Genomic DNA, 18,971 nt, shown 5'->3' with positions numbered 1-18,971 from the left:
TTAAATGTACAGAACAAACAGAGGAAATGACACAGAAGATTTACATAATATCTGAATGACAAGTAAAATATTTTACATTAAATAGTATTTTAAAAGCTAGGATCGTTAGACTCAGCTCTGCTCACAGACACGAGTCACTAAAAAAGGAACAAGATGTGATTCAGCAAATAAAAAATGACGATGGTTTTTGTATAATAAAAACCCAAAGTGACATATTCAATGAAGTAGTGCCTTTTTAAATTTTAAGATACTTTGTTTACAAACATCTGGAAGAGAGGGGTAAATATGTTCTTAATAAATTAAGAGCAATAAAGCATCATTTAAAAAGCTGATAAATGATCAAGATGAACTTAATGCAACAGCTTATAGGCTTGTGAGAAGTTAAGGCTTTGGTATGACTAAGCTAAAGTGGAGGATTTTACTTGTTTGGTATTGAATGCCAATTTGTTTAATTTATGGGATGGGAATGATTTGGGGTGAGGTTTCTGAACCAATGACAAATGCTAATTGCGTTTTTGTAAATACGCTGTACTGGGCGAAATGCAAGAAGTTGCTGTAGTAGGTACTGATTTCCATCTCAAAAAATTTAAAAACCCATAAAACAAACCAAAGGCCAAATACAGTTTGTGCTAGGAAATTTTAAGGTTTCTGTTTCAATGATAATCAATAATGCCCTTGCAGGAAAGTAGAAGAGAGAAGCAGTCTCCAAACCAGTGTGAATTCAAGTGTGTGGTACCTTGTCTACCTGTAGCCCAAGAAGCCCCCTTAGGTTGAGAAAAGGCTTACTCCTTTGTGATTAAAATATTCTTAAAATCTCTGTATTATGACACCAAGAATTCTCAAGTCAATATAAAAAACCCTAAAGAAGTGATTTGTAAAAGGAAATGGGGGAATAATATGCTCCTAACTGATGAACTGCCTCTGTAACTTTAGCAGTTTTATTAAAAAATCACTGGCTGTATTGAAATATATATGTACAAAAAGCTCTGAAATATCAGACACCAGCAGACCACAGTTTTCCCGTATATATATGTAACTGCTCAAGTATAGTCTGAACAGTTTTAATGTATACCTGCAATATTATCTAAAGCATGTGTACTGAAGACATCAGATGATAAAGTTGGCATTGCTGCAATATTTCATTGAACTAAAATAGCAACTTAACATCAAGACATGAAACTATTGTCTCCTCAAGTCAAAGCTTTCCCAAAATCCACAATAAACCAACCATCTTGAGAATGATTGATGGTTAATGATTAATTTCCTTGGATAAGAGGGGTTATTTACTAAGCTGTGTTTTCAAAGATGGCCAGCTATCACATCACTTTTTTAAAAAAAGGCATTTCAAATTAGGGGAATTCTGTTTCCTAAAGGGCTTTCCAGAGAGTGGGACAGTGAAACAGCTGCAGTGGTGCAATTTCTATTGGGTCAGACCAGAGCACACTGTTTGGAGAGATTCAGAGGTCACTTGCTCCTGATATTCTTTATCGGTAAGGCATTGCTTGCTACGATAGAATACTCACACTTCATACATAATTAGATGAAGAGCTGATCGGTCACATCCTGCTTTGATGTACACCTTTAGTGTCAATCAAGGCAGATTTTCTCTTGGTCTTGCTACTTACTGGACCCAAGACTTTAGGTCCTGAATAGCACAGCTGAACCCTTTAGAAGTCTTATGCACTCGTACCCTTTAATTATCTCACATTTAAATTGGCACCTTGCAGTCACGTGATTGACATCATAGTAACTTTGTGCTGAGCCCTCCTGTGGATATACCAACCCTCCTTTTATGGACCCCTGGATGTATTGATCAGCTTTGTATGTATCTATCTGACTCGTTTTGGTGACTGAAGCTAAAATCATGTACAGGTTTGTGGGTTATTGTGTTCATAAGGATCATTCTCAGATCCCAAGCACCTAAGAATTTTTTGCCTGCTGCACATGTACTCTCTCTCATGGGACTAAGTTAGGATATGTTGGATTTCCCTTCAAACTACACTATTTTTTGAAAGTCTTTTTTTTTGGGGGGGGAAATAAATATTTTCTCGGGTTCTCCCCCATTATTGCCAAAAATATAAACCACACAACAGCCCTAGGATGGGCGCAGAAAGGGTTCCAGTCACTTCTTTTTGTAACTTCTGTAAAAAAAAAAAGAAAAGAAAAAAAAAAGAAAAAACTCATTGGACTCTATAAATAAAGTGGAGATTGTCCTGGGAGTAGCCCCCCCTGCTGGCAGGTGGGAGAAGCTCCTTCCACCTCCTCACCCCCTATTTGCACACAAACTGGTCCACGATCTCCGTGCACTTCTTGCATTTCACATAGCAGCACCAGTGGAATTTGCAGTGGCAGCGCTCCGTCTGCACGGTCTTGAACTGGTCGTAGCCCCGGCCACAGCACATGAGTTCGCAGCCGTCCATGCCCTCTGAGGTCTTATTGCAGAGGCGGCTCTGGGTGCCCAGGGAACCGGTGCTCTCGTTGCGCACGCAGTAGTCGGGGCTAGGGTCAATGTAGACCAGGTCATGGATGGTGGGCGTGTTGAAGCGGCTGTTCACTTGCACCAGCTTGCCCCGGCTGTTGAGTTTCATGGCAGCCGCGCTATCATATTTCTCCTTCAGGGCATCGCCCACTTTGCGGAAATCAGCCAGCTGCAGCCAACAGGTCTTCAGGCTGCAGGAGCCAGACACCCCATGGCACTTACAGGCCACATCAGCCAAGTTATACACTGTCTAAGGGAGAGAAAAGAGGAGGAGGGAAAACAAAAGTGTCAATGTGGTTGTTACACAGCCTGTGTGCTCCCCGCCCCCCAATCCCCATCATCCCTACACACATGGGAAGAGAGCCCCTAAAACTCCCCTGCTTTCCCTCCCCCACCCACACCAAAGGGAGAGAGCTCTCAACCCCTCTCTCACACACCACGTGCACACGAGTCCTCAGTAGAATCATTCATGTTGCATTCAGTTTTAGGAATTTGCCCTATTGCTGGGGACAGGAGTTTGCTGTTTCACTGAGAAATTTCAAATAGCCCTTTATTTTATTTTTACTCTCTCAGCTGAGCTCAGTTTGAGGTTTGTACTAGAGAAAAAGAGTTGAGATTTCTTCGGTTACAGGCTGTGCGGCATGGATTATCGGCTCTTGGCTCAGCAGTACCCTCCCGTCCAAAATACTGCTGTGTAAGAGAGGCTGCATCCAGAAGAAACCCCCAAACACCTTTGGGTGGGGGACTGACCTACGCAACAATATCCATTTTATAAAGCTTTGGCAGCAAGAGCTCAGTCATTTACCCTGTATAAATAGAAATAAGAGTCAGGGTTGACACTGCCCCAAAAATCCTGGGGTCTGACACATTAGGTGGATACTGTATGCAACTTCCACCCAACATTTAAAAAGAGTTTCGATGCTGCCAAATGGCACTGCAAAGAGAAGGCTGGGAAGGGGGGGGGGAAACTGCTGGAGTATCTGTAGACAACTGTGAAAGTCATTTTTCTTCTTTCTAGTAGTAAACTGACCTTTCCGTTGCTTTCAGATGCCCTCCTCTCACATTTAAATAATATTAATTTTCAATAATCTTTCATCCGTCCTCACCTTCAAACACAAGAGTAAAGTCTCCAGCAGACTATTTCTGGCACCACAGGCTCAAGGAAAATAACGACTTTGGCTCTTTGAGTTCACAATATTGTAAAAAAAAAGTTTACACCTATTCATTTAAGGCATTTTCAAGATAAAAAAGCCATAAAAAACATGTTTCACCACAGAAGAGGGTGTTTTCTAATAATAAGCTTTTCACATCCTCAAAAGGGGTGGGGGAAATTATGTTAACCTTGCAAGAATATTCCGCTCTGGGGAGTTTCGTGCTTCTCTTTTCCTTCCAAAGCAAACTGGATTGGTTGGAAATATAAACCAATAAAACTCTATTCTGCAGATAACTCACAGTGAACTGTAGGGTTTTAACTACCAGAACATGGAGGAAGATAAGATACGCTGCTGTCCCACTGATCCTACGGGAAAGCCAATGGCAGTGGTGTTGTCGCTCAGGAATACTCATACACACACACACACGCCCTCCCCCTCCCCATACTTAAACCCGTCATCACACTTTCCCCCTGCATTTGAAGAAGACTAAGTATTAAAGGTTTTGATTTCTGAGCTCACCAGCAGATTTCATTGGGGACTAATAAGAAAGGCAAAGAAAATATTTCCTTGAAAAACCAACATGTGCATGAGCTAAGGACCTTCAGAGCAAGTTATCCATGCCACTGTTCTTTCTCTCTCTCTTATTAATTAGGTGTGTCCCTTCCCAGACAGGCTGCTTTGGGGAAGGAGCCACTCAGCCACTTACTCGTCTTCCAGCCTCGTTGTTATGCAGGTTCATCAAAATCCTAGCACTCTCGTAAGAGCCTTTCTGATAAATTCTCTCACGCTCCCGAGCATCCACAAACTCCTTGGCGAAGCGGTAGCCGTATTCGATGTTATCCCCACAGCCACCCCACAGCCAGTCCCGGGGTAAATCTTTGGGCCTGGCCGCCCTGCTGCAGCCGCAGGAGGAGAGCTCCCCCTCTCGGCAGGCGCGGCTCATTGCATTAACCACCCCGGCAGCGCTGACTGCGTAAGTAAAGGCAGTCTCCCTACTGCCTGCAAGGAAAGAAAAAACAAGTGTTAAAGGCAAGTCTGCACAGGTTCTATGACATTCAGTACAGGGCACAGGGAAATGCTATATGGAAATGCTATATATGAAATTCATGGGGTTTTGAACTGTGCTTTAGCCTAAGAGGTCTCCATGGAAACATTTTTATTCCTCCCCTCTCCCCCAAAAGCAAACAAATCAATGACAGAAGGTGGAGGTTCAGTGATGTAGAGAAGGCGCTGGATTCTCCTCTTACACTGTTTTTTCACCAGGGAACACTGTAGAGCAATAATGGCACAACTGAGACGAGACTCAGGCCATAGGAGTATGTTTAGCAATGGGTTACAACAATAATTGTGTCCAGGGGCTAGAGAGCCTGGCTGCTTCCCATCTTCTCTTTTTAAAGATGTTAAAATACAACTTTTAGAAGTCTGCTCCTTAAATTACTACTTCTTGAACGTGATTTATCTACTGTACTCATTTATTCCAATTTATTTAAAGTTATAGCATTTCACAAAGCCTGCTGGTGTCAAAGAAAGCACACACCAGAATTATACTTGTTAATATTCTGCCCTGCACATAAACTGGCCAGCAACCTTGAAGAGGGCTATTTAAAAATAAAGATATAATACCCCACTGCCCTCTAGTATCTAATTACCCAACTAATAGGAAGATTTCATACAGCAAAAGAAGCCACTGCCAATCATTTCTATAAGTTGCAGGGAAGAGTGAGCCTGGGACAGGATCGTGTTAAATGTTTTAGTCAAGGACTGATGATTCCCTTACATTCAAGTTTTTCCAACTTTCATTTTAAGATAAATAAGTTTCTTTCAAGGTGATGACAGAAAAAGCTCTTTGTTCATATGTGCTTGTCACAGGATATCCTCACTGGAAGATAAATTCATTAACAGCTTCCTCAACAAGACAGCACACAGATCCATTTTTACCTATAACCCAGCTACATCCATCTCCTTTCTCAGGAATGGCAAGAGTTCTATTTTACAACAAATGTCTTCCATGAAAACAAGGCTAACATTAGAGAGTCTTCTGGAAGTCTGCATTTCTTCTTATCAGGAAGTAGGACCAAAACCGCTACTTTTCAGGCTCAAGCCTGAAGTCCTTCTCCAGGAAGGACTACCAAAATGACTGCTGGATCAGTCTAAAACATAATTTGAAGTTGAAAATCAAAGAGAGTTAGCTATTGGTTTAACCATTAGGTTTTACTTCTATTCTTTAGTCCAAAAATAGAGTTGGTCTAGGTAAATCTCTTTTTTACCAAGCTTGTGGGAGGAACATCTTTGTAAAAATCAGGGTTTTGTCAGATATGATTTTTAGGTAACAGTTCTTTGAGGCAGGGACTGTTTGTACAGGACCTACCATCAAAGGCTCACTTCTGATTTAGGCCTGTTGGCACCACTGTATATTAAGAACAGTACTCACAGTTAATCTGTATTTAACATAGATCTAACACTATGTTCAGAGCAGCTCTGTTAATGTAACAACTGCTGCCTTTTCGAATAATTTATGTTCTGATTCTTTTCATTTAAAGAGGTCATATACTGAGGAAGACCATTTCTAAAATACTAGAATCAGAACCACCGTTCCCCTCAGTACTAGGATCCATTCCAGCAGATACTCACTCATTAGACTACTTGCAAGAGTTATGCGTTACTCCTGAGTGTAAAGGTTCACAAGAGTAGTCTAAGGGGTCATAATAACTTTGGTGTTATATGTTTTTGATTTTGCATTTACCATAAATTAACTTAAGGAACTGCTTGAAAATCTTTTCAAGCTAAATTCTGGATTGTACTGTAATGCATGTTTTGGATTTATTCTGCCGTTCTTATTCAATGGGATGTTTGCCTAGGTAAGGAATGCAGAATTTTTTCCTTTGTTCATGATCTTTTTTTTGAAAAAAGGTATGGTTAGTTCAGGTTTAGACATATTAATTATCTTGTGTACTGCATAAAGTTAAAAAAAAACCCGAGTTTTAAATCTAAGGTCTTGGTGCATTTTTAAGGAATCCTTAAGGAAGAAAGGATGTGATGGAAGGGTGTGAAAAGAGAAACAAGAGGGAGAGAAAACTGTCCCTAAAAGAGCAAGCTGAATATATTCAATTCCATTTTTTAGTTAAAACAAAATTTGGCTAATCCACTGAAACTGATCTCAGGGCAGGCAGTTTTAGATTGCACAACCAGTATTATCCCGACACATCACCCTACGTCTCATTGACTTTGGCAACATTTCCACATGGATAAATTGCTCTGGAATAGTTTTTCCAGAGTATTTAGGTACAAACATGTTTTCCTCCAGCATCCAACATGTCTGTCTTTTTCCACATTTCTTCAACATCCATCTCTATTGTGACCATTGCAAGAAAACACACCATCTAAACATGTTTGAGTTCCTCTATGTCCTTCAGATGTAACATAAAAATAGGACATTGTTCCACATACATATTACTGTTTAAATTTATTTTTCTGTGGCACTTCTCTAAAGAAACACAATCTAAATCTGGGCGTAAGATACAAAACATTCTCTTTGTCCTGTATTTCAAGAGCATCCAAAACTATCAGGAGACATGATTAGACTGGACCTCTCTCCCATGCAGTTGTTGAGAAGATTCGTTTGTTTATGTTAATATTCCTTTCCTATATTTAAAATATAGTCCAAATATGCCTTAGTTTTAGTCCTATTGAGAAACTAAAGGACAGCACAATATATTGCATATAGCAGGATTTTAATAGTCTAATTAAGAGATGATCAACTGAGAGGTAGCTATGGTAACAGAATAAAAGCCCTGTAAATTTACTATGTTCAGTAAACTATATATTCAGTTTCTATACTCAATGCTTGGTTTATTGGTATAGCTTTAGATAACTTTGCCTGATAAATCTTGGAAGAAAAAATATAAATGGACATAGTGTAATAAATATCATAGCTAAACTATCAAGTCAATGCTTTTCTAAAAAGATTCCTCAATGCAGAATTACTTATGTTTTAGTCATTAACATAAATGACAAAATCCTACAAAACTATGCAGACTCAGGATCCAGTTATGATCATCTCACACTAGGGAGAATAAGGAGCAACTCTACTGACAATCAAATTATTATTCCAATGGAACACTGGCTTAAGTATAATCAGACTCAGACTTTTTCTCTTATTCAAGAGGAACAGCAGCTAGTCATGTACTTCACATCAAAATGTAAATTAATACAACTATAAAACAACAATACTTTTCTTGTTCTTAATACACTTCTTAGGATCTCTAAGTGTTTGCTATACCCACTTGTATCTGCAGTTACTACAAGTGACTTAATTACATGATAAATTGCTACATAGCTATTAATTAATACAGTCATATAGTCGTGAAGAAGGCAAAGTTTCTCAGCTTGCAATAAACCCCTGGGACCAGATGTGTGACACTCTTGAAGGTGTGAGCCTTTCACACTGGAAACATTGTCAACACAGATACGGGCCCAATCCTGCCACCTTAATTCACACCACTGAATCAGCTGAACGTAATTGAGTAATGACGGTTGAAATTTGGGGCCAAAAATTTAAAGATTTATTTACTGGTTTTAGTTGTAACCTCAAGAAGATTAAAGCTGAAAAATCTCAAGGTTGTTATATTTGTTTTTCATGTTTAGCTTGCTTTTTTGGCTCTTGCTCAGCTTGAACAATGAGAAGCGAATTTAAATTTAAGGTTCTCAACACTCGGGTTGCAAAAAAAAAAAAAAAAAAAGACGACCAGGGAATGTCTATTTGTTTAAAAAAAAAAAAAAAAAAGTGTTCCTTGGATATTTTTAAACTCTGGAACTTTTCTATTCATTTCAGGTTTTATAAAAGCTTTATTTTTACAAAAAGTTAAGTTTAAGGCCAAATGTAATTGACAGTATTAATGTAATTTAAAACCATTCCTTTTTGAAACAGGATAGGAAAGCATTGGAATAAAGGATTTAATTTAGATCTCAAATTAAAAAGCTACTGTACACAAGCTATGAGCTACAGCAGTGTTGAGATTAAATGCCAGTACAAATGTTGTATAAACCACAGAAGACGATAGAAAGTAGATTCTTCTGGCTACGGATTCAGTAGATAGAGAAACAGACTGGAAAATTCAGAGGAAAGTTCCATCTTTGGGTCCAATCCTGTACCATTGATGTCAATGAGAATTTTGCAATAAACTTCAATGGGAACATGATTGGGCCCCTAAATTATAAGAATTATTTGTACTATGTGGGTTGCGTGGACCAATTGAATTTTGAAGACGGGTTTAACAGGAAAGAGGATGGAACCCCAGCACACTGGGATAGGCAGATTCCTTTGCAACATCCTTTCCTAACAGCTATGTTATTATATGCAACATAAATTACAAGTACACTCACACACTTTGTCCTGATCAAACTGATTTTGTATGGATTATAGAGCTGCTTCATTTCTATTATAAAGCCAACTTTCTTTAAACCACAGAAGGATTTTGCCACAACTGGCAGTAAATGAGAAGGAATAGTTTATAAACACTATGGAGATTTTCAGTGAACTGTTGAATTAACGAAATAATCAGTGAATTAATTTATTACACAACATGAGCAATTTTGGAACCCAGATATTTCTGCCACACACTACTACTTTTTAGTAAGTTTTAAACATACCATTATTTTATTTCAGATTTTTTCCTTAAAGTTAATGAGTATTTTAGTGCCACTTTTTGTTTCCTACTGCATTCTTGTATTCAGATGCTTTTTTGCCTTCACTTTTTTGAGGGGCAGGAGCAAGCGGAAAATCAACTCTGACCAAAAATAGTGTGTGTGTAGGGGGGCGGGGGGTTGTCAGCTTCAATGACACTAAATTAGGTACCTTACACAGATTAAGAACTTGGCAAGAATGTCTAATACAGAACATTAAGTAAACATCACACACATTCTTAGGCAACAGTTTGATCAGAAAGTTTTTGCTTCCTACCTATCTGCATGACTCTGCCAAAAACAGAGTTGTTATCCACAGTGCTGCAATTCCATCTTCTGTGTCTGAACTGATACTGGCATTCCTTAATGCCTGTCTTTGCCCCCTCTCCAATATACTGCATGTGGTCCTGATACAAGTGGCAGAGTTTCTTCTGTCCTTGGGAAAGTCCTGCTAGTTGACTACATAGTGGCTGTGCTCCTATTATATATACCTCTGACATCTGAACAGGGTTCATAGGATTCATATGATTCATACCTAAAGACCTGCATAAAGAAAGAATTAGATTAACATTGGGAGGACAAATACAGTATTAGTGTATAAATCTACCCACTCCTGCTCTTGAGAGCAAGAGGAAACTTTTGAAAAACAATGAAGATCATCAAACTCTTATTTAAAGGCTGTACATGCATGGAATGATGGCAGCATGCTTTAATGGCTGTCTTTGCCAACACTTCAATGTACCTGAATGCCAGGATTCAAATTTCACCCCATCCCTACAAATTTCTGTGGGCATGGTAAAGCTACAAGAAGTCCCAAGCAACTGCCTGGTCATAGAAGTACATAAAACAACAACAAAACAATTCCCACCATACCACAGGATTTTCAACCTCCACTTTCAGTCTTACACAATTATGAGAAAATAAGGAAACCCTTAAGTACTAACAGTTAGATACTGTTACAGACAACTACTAGTTCCTTCTAACTGATAGAAAAGATACAGAGGCACGTACAGACACTAAACAAAATCAATCATGTTTTCCCAATTCTTAAGAGGTCCATATGTGCTTTCACATGATTAAAACAAGGCTGCAAGTCAGAAAGTGTTCAGCTGAGAGAGCAAAGGTTTTGCTTTAAAAAAAAAATCCTCAAATAATAGAAACATTTAAAAAATATCTAGATATTAACTAGAGTTTTCCCCCCCAACAGCTACAAGAAATATAAACTCAGCTCATGGGTCTCTTTAGAAAGTTGTTTAAATAATAATTAAAAAAATATCTGTGTGTTGAATTTTTTGTACATGGAATTCAGAGCTTTCCCTTACATTTGTTATTTCAGACCCTGTAGAATGAGATTTTAAGTGACCCATTTATAAATTTAATTTTGCTACTTTGATGGTGATAAAAAATAAATTCCCTTTGGATTTACAGTTATCCCAGAAATTGAGTATTACTAAAAATCTCCTATTCATACAGCACTTTCCCCAGAAAGAGATAAACTATATTATAAACCAAACAAAAATTAAATATATTATTTTAAATAAAGTCAGTATATTATAAGATGCTTACCACCAAGAGCTGGCTTCTATTACAACCTGGGCGAAAGAGGAGAAAATGGCCAGAACCACTATGAGGTACTTGGAAGCCATTGCACTGCCAACTGTCCCCAAAGCACCTCCTTGAACTAATATTCCAATGGATTTCTGGAGGAGAAATAAAAGGAACAGATTGTTTATTGTTTCTCAGATCATTTTCAAGCATACAAGTTTAAACAAGGGCGGTATCCTGGGTCCCTTTTAAGTTGACTCTTGACTGACTGCCCTTCTCTCAAGTGAGTTTTTGGTGGCAAAACGCAGGCAGTTTCTAGTCCAAATTAGTCCACCCACGCAACCTGACAAGAAAATTTTATTCACTGCGATTCTGCTTGTAGGGCTGCCCAGCGACTATAGACATGTCTCAGTGCCGTTGAATTACAGCTCAGTGCCAAACCCAATCTCTTGGAAAAATCCCTTATTCTCAGTCACACACTTTAACAGCAGCAAAAACACTTACTCTACTTTCATTCTTCTAGGAGCAGTCTACAGAGTGCCCGGACAGGGGAGAAGCAACAAGTGGAGTAGACACATCAAGGGCAAAGTGAAGATGATGCATCAAGTTGCGGGGGTGTTTTGGGAATGGGGAGGGCAGGGAGATTCAGCTGTTACATTAACTCCAAACTAACAATGGATGTTCCTCGGCCCCCAACCCCCACACACAAACGACACCTTTATGGGCCATTTTGGGAGCTGTTTCCAGATGAGAACCACCGAGGCAGCTCTCGTCCGAGAAAGTAGGTGCAAAGCTCATTCCGTTGTCAGGCGATGCCTCTCTAACCCAAAGGGGGAATTCCGATTCTCCTCATTTGGGAGACAGACATTTGGGCCCTCCAAGAATCCCCATTCCCCAATCTGATTGAGGACGGAGGTGGGGCAGGGAGCTAAGAAAGCCACCAAGGGAGTATGGGATAAGATGCCGGTGTGGGGGGATCTCCCGCTTGATTTCGCCAACCTGGGCGGGGGGACAGGATCGCTTTGCGCCGCCACTACACGTAGGGCGCCTGGGAGCTGGAGGTCGGGTAGGGTTTGCTGCTTCTGCCAGGAGGCGAAGCGCCCGCGGGTCGGTACTGTGTCCCCGGCTGCCCCGCGCACCCCATCCCAGCTTCGCCAGCGCGCCGGGACTGGGGGGTGACCACACGGCGCTTTGGCTGGGGAGGTAGCAGCGCCGTGACAGGAGTCGATTCAAAGCAGCCCCCTGCGGGAAGAGCCGGCAGATCCGTCCCCGGGGCAGAGGGAGCGCGGAGCTGGGACGCGGGTTCGCCCGGCAGCAGCCCGGGGAGGGGACGGGGTCCGGAGCGCGCTCAGAGCGAGTGACCAGGCGCCCCGCCAGCCCAGCTCCGGCCGGCTTTCAGCAAAGGAGCCGGCGATCCACTCCGGGGGAGAGGCAGCTAACTGGGCCCTGGGGAGCCCCCGTCCGTCAGCGCCGACACGGGGGGGCCCCAGCTCCCGGGGGAGTCGGGCGCTGAGCTCCGCGGCCAGTGGAGCCTGGGGACGCTTTGATTCAGTGACGCGTGGGTTAGCTCGGGGTGAGGCTGGGACTACCCGGCGCGGAGCACCTGCAGGGCCAGGGGGCTGGCGGTGGCACGCAGCCCGGGAAGGAGCCTTCCCGTCTCCTGGGGCGCCGACCGAGGCCCTTCTCCCCGGGGTGTGGCGCGCCAGAGGCTCCCTCGGGGCGCGGGTTGCGGGACACTGCGCGCATTTGGAGACGGAACGCGGAGAGGCTACGCTCTGGCGGAGCCCGTCCTGTTCCCGGCCCAGGCGAGGAGAAGAAAGCGGGCCGCTTCCCGAAGTTCCGCGCACTCCGGTTTCCGATTGGAATCGCCGACAGAGGCCCTGCTCCGGATGGGTACTATTAGCCTGGGGTCTAATTGCTATTAAACACTCCCAGCTGCCTAATAGGGGGTTTAAGGTTTTCAGAAGGAGTTGAAGTGGGAAGGAAGGGGCGAGCCTCATGCCCACAGATTAAGGGAATTTCTTTGTTACAGGAAAACCTTCAACGATTCCCAACAGCCTGCAGGGAGGAGAATCGGGATTGTCAGGCACAGTCACGCACAGAGTTCGCTAGGGATCAGAATCCCCGAGATTGCTGCCCGCTCAGCATGACGGGGAAAAGCAAGGACTCCCCTGATGGCTTTAAACACTTTGCGTCGAAGGCTTTCAATTGGATTTATCCAGTTTTTCCTACCTCGCCTGAATGGTCTGAAATAATCCTGAGTTACAAAAGGGCATTGCTCTGAAATCCATAAATCCAGCCCTGTGTTTTTGTTTTGTGTTTAAATAAACTCCCCTTCCACGAGCACAGCCAACTCTCTGCCTTTACAAGGTTTCAGGGGAGAGCGGCCAATGCGCGCGGCAGAAAAGCCAATGGTAAACGGAAATGTGTGAGTTATTACATCCCAACGTCTCTGCCCGCGCATAAAATATCGATGCCAATTAATAAGTTAAACACTTCCAGTAAATAGGTTACTCGATCGGACTTTAGTTCATAACGCAGGACTTATAAGGAGAGTAATTTAATTTTTTTTAAAGACAGTTCAACACTTGGGGGCTCCCTATTCATTCTCAAAAACGTTAGTAGCGAATTCAAAGGTGCTCTTAATTCTTCTTCCACAAGTACTTCTTTTCTTAATTCTTCTTGATTTTTTTTTTTTTTTTTTTTTAGGGGGAGAGGGGGGCACTTGGAGAGAGAGAGAGAAGAACTGTCACAGCAATACAGGAAATTGATGATAACATGAAAGCTGCCCGGACACACGCAGGATTCAAGGGGCACAGAAAGCTAGGATTGGTATACAGCCACCTGCCTGTGCCTGCGTGCGATGAGCTTTGTTACAGCCCCACCCTCTCGGTCACTTGGGATGCAGGGCGGTAGCACTAGGGACTTTAGATCCGCTTGCTCTCTCTTACTAGATGGTAAATGGTTCCTCCTCCACCCACTGCGCGTTTCACACCAGGCAAGTCACCCAACGCGCTGAATACTGTACTAAGGTTTTAAAAATATGACAAAGAAAATAATGTAAGCTTAGAACTCAGACTGGCCTCTCCTAGGTGACAATAATTAAATCTGGGGAAATTAATGTGTGTATAAGTGACAGTTTGCGGAGGGCACCGTAACTATTAAAGTTAAATGTACTTTTTAGCAGCAGTTTAGGAAATCATAAAAAGATTGATGCACCATAACCTAACTTCACAAGATTGGCAGTGGACTCAGACACCCGAAATAGGGATTTGGACGAATTTGGATATTTCGGTGCCCAGAAAAGGATACAAATTGAAACCTAATTAACTGATCGGCTCCTACTGACAGCAACTAATTAGACATTGCTCCAACTCAGTTACTAGTCACTTGTCTTCACAAGCATCTGTAGCGCAGATGTGAAACGAGCGGGTGTCTCTGTCATTTCGGGGTAGAAATGAACTTTATGGGGACAATGCGGGCGGTTATAAGAGCAGCAGTACACCCATGCAACCGAGGTTGATTTCGGTTCCTAGGCGCCCTGCCAGTGACACCCTCCCGAGCGTTTCTGCAGGAGGGAGATTAAGCGTCACCACTGCAAATCATTGACAAGTCAACTGGTTCATGGAGCCAAGAGCGCAGGCTCTTTATGGCCAGCAAAAGCAGCCAGTCCTCCGGCGCATAACGGGCCAGCCTCGCATGGGGGAGTGCGCACCTACAGGAGAACCACTGTGAGCAGAGGCAGGCCTTAGACGGCTCTTAGAGGAGAGCTCAGAAAGGAGCCACAATCAAAATCCTGCAGAGCCAGAAAAATCCCAATGAGTAAACATCTGGGGCAAGGTCAAGAAGGGAGTAGCCGCTCCCCCGTCCTGTAACAGCTCTCACTCCGCTGTGTCTCACGCAGGATGGCGCTGTCCCTTAGGTATGCTGGGTTTCAGGAATAAAAGAGAGGGAAGGTGTAAAAGGAAGTTTAGAGGGCTGGAAACATTTTCTTCTGGCTCAAAACCCTCTGGCCTGTACTCCGATTGTGCGGTTGGGGAGTGTTTACATGGGGGTTATTACACTTTGCTGGTCGGACAATAGATCATTCACACACAGCCCGGAACGTTGTCGGAAGAGTGGAGTCTGGCGGGTTTCGTTAGGTGGAGTGGAACGAAGTGGGCCTCGCCTGGTGCGGGCGGCACCCGTTCGGGGAGTCATACAGCCCTTCTCCCGACAGGGGGCAGCCTCAGCCGCCAGAACCCCCGCCAGGACTGACGCCTGCTTCGGCGCGGAGCTCCATCGCTACCTCCAGGTTGTTTTGCCCACCCCCGTTTTTTTTTTTTTTTTTTTTTATTAACACTTTACTGGGACTCCCGTCTGAGAAGTAAGCCCGAGAAAGGGAGATGAGACACCTGCGATCAGTGAAGACACGGTCAGTCTCCGCTGCTGCAGCCACTTCAATATCACGGAGCTCACAAGTTGCTTTCAACAAACTCCTGGAAGTACCAACTATCGGCCCTAAAGTCTTACCCACCAGTTTTACTTTGTGAGGCGCTTTTGGGGAGGGAGGGAGAGAAGGGGGTAATGCACCAAAGGCTGAGCAGTAGGCTCTTCGGTCAGATGAAAATGGACTCGTACAGATTCAGCACAGCCCTGGAATCGCCTGTGATCCTGTTTTTTACACAGCGTGTCTGGAAAGGCTGTTCAGGCATCTGGTTTTATGGTAGCTTTTATGTGAGCACTGCCTTTGGTAAGTAGGCATCCAGAGAGCCATTCGGCGCTGGTGGGTTGTAAAATGCAGAAACGATTGCTGTATGCTGATTTGCTCCATGGTTTCAAAGCAAACGATTGACAAAAGCGATGCCACCCCTTTTCCCTCCAGTGGTTTTCAATAAAAAGGGGTACGTGTATTGCAAATTTGTAGGGTTCAAGTTTATAGAAAAAGCCACTTACTCTGACACCAATGTATATAGTTAATTCATGGAGAAAAAGGGAGAGGGTTTTTTTCTTAGATTTTTTTTAAAGTAGACTCCAATACTTTACACTAACAGAGTTGAATGAACTTAGAAAAGAGTCGTTTCTCAGAGAAACTGAACTTTCCCTGACCCTCCGAGTGTAACTAATTTAGCATGCAATTGACAATTAAAAACAAACAAACTAACTAACAGACTTTCCAATATGGAGTCCTTAGAGCATCAAAGGAGCACCGAAAAACCTCGTTTCTCCTTTGCAGACCCCAGCAGCAGAATCCTTTACAGATGCCAAGTGACAATCTCCAAAATGTAGAATAAAATTAAAAGGGGGAAGGGGGAAAAATAAGCCAGGTTCGAAACTGGCCTTGAGCCAGAGTTCCTTAAAGGTACAGGCCTCCATTACTGCCTGCTCTCGCTCCTCCATGGCTATTCTCCCCAGAAATGAAGTCCCGAAAGATGTCTTTAAAACTTCGGCTACTAGAGGTTGCAAGAAAGATGTACCGCGTTAGAGAGCTGAATTAAAACAAGTGTCTTAAACACTCTTCACTTACTTTAAAAGAAACCGGTTCATGATAGGCAGGGGGCAATTTGGCCGTAAGAAGTGGGGTATTTCAGACCCACAGATCTCCAGCAGGACTAGATGAGTGAAAAAGCTTAGAGTTTGGGAAGGGGGGGGGCAGGGGGTCGCCAAGGCTGTCCGTTGGGGGGGGGGAAGGGGGAGAACCCCACACATCTCACTACCGAAATACATGTAAATTCTCCACCACCCCCGGACTCACACAAGCGAGCTCAGCGTCTTAACAAGTAGCCCCTCATCCCAGCCTAGGACTCACCTCCATTGCAGGGGGATTCACCGAGCGAGGGCAGCCAAGTAATCCAAGAGGGGACCGGGGGAGAAAGGGCGAGGAGGCGGCGAGAGTAAATCCGGGATCGCAGGAGCTATGCGGTATCCTCCAAAGCAGCGAGCGGCGGCGGCTGCCGCCAGGGGCCAGGAAGGGAGCGAGCCCGGAGAGGGGGAGCGCTGGGGCCCGGCGAGCTGACACCAGGCAGACGCAGACCTCTGTCCGGCGCGGGCGCTCCCAGTGCGGAGCAGGGCACCAGGGCAGGCTCCTTTCCAAGGTCCATCAGCACTGGCAGTAATTAGGGCTCTCCAGCGAAACACACGCGCGCGCGCGGCGGGCCCGTGGGCGTGATCGTGCGGAAACACTTGGGAAACAAACACAATCTTCACGGGCTACTGCAACGAAAGCGCCCTGGGCTACGATCCTTTCCACCAGCCCAGCCCAGGTGGTGCACCGCTGCCGCCGCCGGAGCGGGGCTCGCCGCTCCCTCCCTAGCAGCCCTCCGAGGAGCTCGCTGGCTGCCTCTCGGCCGGCGCGGCCCCCGCCGAAGCTCCGTGCGGGAGAGGGGCGTGAATGGAAGCGCAGGAATCCCCCCCCCCGCCGCCGCCGCTGCTCCCCTAGAGGCTGGGCGCCGCGCAGCTGGGTGTCCGGGGCTGCCGAGCCATCCGCGGGCTGCGTCCCTCCATTTTAAACCGAGGGGGAAGCCAGACTTGACTCTTCGGCGCAACTGGGGAGGGGGTGCGCGTCTTAGAGGGGGCGGCTTTTCCTGCAGCCCAGACGGGGGCTCGGGCAAGAGGAGCTGGGGGAAGGAGGAGGAGGAGGAGGAGGACGGGGTGGGGGGGGGGGAGATCCCGGGCTCAGGGGCTGTAACTCTCCCAATCCATTGCAGGGCAAAGCCCCTCAGCGCCGGGCACCAGTTACACACAGGCGGGACCCGGAGCGGTGGCGGAGCGGCCGCGGCGTTTCCTTCCTGCGCCTCTCGGCTGGGTCCCCGCGCGCCGCAGACAGCCCGCTCCCCCCCCCCCTCCCCTAGGTCTCTATCGCTCGCGGCTCTCCTCGTCGCCCTGCCTCTGAACAGTGCACGGAAAAAGTTATACGGCCAACAGCGGCCGAGAAACTTCAGGAGGTGCGCATGCGCCTTGCGCCGACCTATGGCAAAGCAGAGGGGGTTTTAAAGCTGTACCGCAGAGAGGACCCCGGCGCAAACCTCTGCAATACAGAGATGCTCCACCCGCCCCCCCCCCCCCACTTCAAACTGTTCTCAGTCAGTTGCATCCTTCGTAGGAAGGAGACGCATTCCGATAGATTATGTGCCGCCTGCTGTAGCCAGAGCCTCCTTCATCAGTGCAGGCGAGCGACGCGGAAACTCCCATTAGACCCGCTTCCCCTAGGCTCGCTCTGGGGGGACCAGGTCTGGGATTAAAACCTGTCTACGTGCCCGCCCCATAAAGGGGAACCCACGAGACGTGATTATATGTGATATTAGAGACACAAATACACAAACCCTACCTTGTGTAGTGTAACTTTACAGCTAATCCACCGTGTGCCCATTCTCTCCATACACAAATACATACGCTGTGCATCACGCGAGAAAGCTTTGCGCGTGCGTACAAATACATATGATTCGTGTTTGTTGATGAAGGTCTCATTTGACAAGTGGATTTCTTGCGTGCCCAAGGTTGTGGATGTGCTTCCCCGGACGCTTGACAAATGCTGGGTTACTAAGCAGGCTTGATCATTTGATTTCCCCTCTTCTCCAGTGTTTATTTCCGCTGTAAATTTGGCAGGTTGTTGTCAAAACTGTTTAAGTTAAATAACGCAGGACCTAATGAAAGCCAAAGTCGAGGACGGTTTCCTGAAACCTTTGTACTTCACAATGGTTTCTCCACACCAATCCTCCACCAAAGATTTTATTGTGTTTCTCGCATCTCACATGCCCCCAAGTGCAGGAAGTAGCAGCATTCCCTGAACCATTTCTTAATTCCCTATTATTTCCCTTTTATTCCTCTATAACTAGAGGGCCACTGGGGAGGGGTGTGTGTGTGTGTCACATTATCAAAGCAGCTCTGGGAAATCCAAACAGTGCTGAGAAAGCAGCCCCAGTATCAGTAAATGCATTCACTCTTTCCAAGTCATTCCAGTGCAAATAAAATCCCTTCGGGAGTGCAACAGGGGAAACACAACACATCTCAGCTGGTCTGATTCCACTACTGCGGTACACACTCTTTCAGGGCCAGGCAGCCTCTCTCTCACACACACACACGTAAGTACAACTTTCCTTTGCTCTTTGACAACAGAATTTTCTTAGCACAGT

General features: G+C 44.9%; 1 protein-coding gene across 3 annotated transcripts; it reads right to left on the bottom strand.

The window, feature by feature from the left end:
- Positions 1-215: 215 nt before the first annotated feature.
- On the bottom strand, positions 216-18,233 carry WNT5A (Wnt family member 5A). Of its 3 annotated transcripts, none has more exons than XM_084635529.1 (5): positions 18,167-18,233; positions 10,882-11,015; positions 9,593-9,858; positions 4,340-4,632; positions 216-2,729 (listed from the first exon to the last, which is right to left on the bottom strand). In XM_084635529.1, exons 1-5 carry the CDS (start codon positions 18,227-18,229, stop codon positions 2,271-2,273), a joined length of 1,215 nt encoding a protein of 404 aa, XP_084491655.1. In that variant the 5' UTR covers positions 18,230-18,233; the 3' UTR covers positions 216-2,270. The 3 variants fall into 3 exon arrangements, with proteins under 3 accessions (XP_084491655.1, XP_084491656.1, XP_084491657.1); XM_084635530.1 differs by lacking the exon at positions 18,167-18,233 and adding an exon at positions 16,649-17,683; XM_084635531.1 differs by lacking the exon at positions 18,167-18,233 and adding an exon at positions 11,365-11,386.
- Positions 18,234-18,971: the final 738 nt, after the last annotated feature.

Source organism: Lepidochelys olivacea (assembly GCF_965140295.1).
Source record: "Lepidochelys olivacea isolate rLepOli2 genome assembly, chromosome: 7".
In the NCBI taxonomy this organism is placed as follows: Eukaryota; Metazoa; Chordata; order Testudines; family Cheloniidae; genus Lepidochelys; species Lepidochelys olivacea.
Note: the sequence above shows the minus strand (reverse complement) of the source record. Positions and strands in the feature narration are given on the sequence as shown.

What these genes read in the sequence shown, in the direction of transcription:
- WNT5A (XM_084635529.1), bottom strand. Translation starts at nt 18,229, where the DNA reads ATGTATTTGTGTATGGAGAGAATGGGCACACGGTGGATTAGCTGTAAA. An exon ending in ATAGAAGCCAGCTCTTGGTG is followed by an intron (nt 9,859 to 10,881) that starts GTAAGCATCTTA and finishes TTCTTTATGCAG; the next exon opens with GTCTTTAGGTATGAATCATA. An exon ending in TGGCAGAGTCATGCAGATAG is followed by an intron (nt 4,633 to 9,592) that starts GTAGGAAGCAAA and finishes CTTTCCTTGCAG; the next exon opens with GCAGTAGGGAGACTGCCTTT.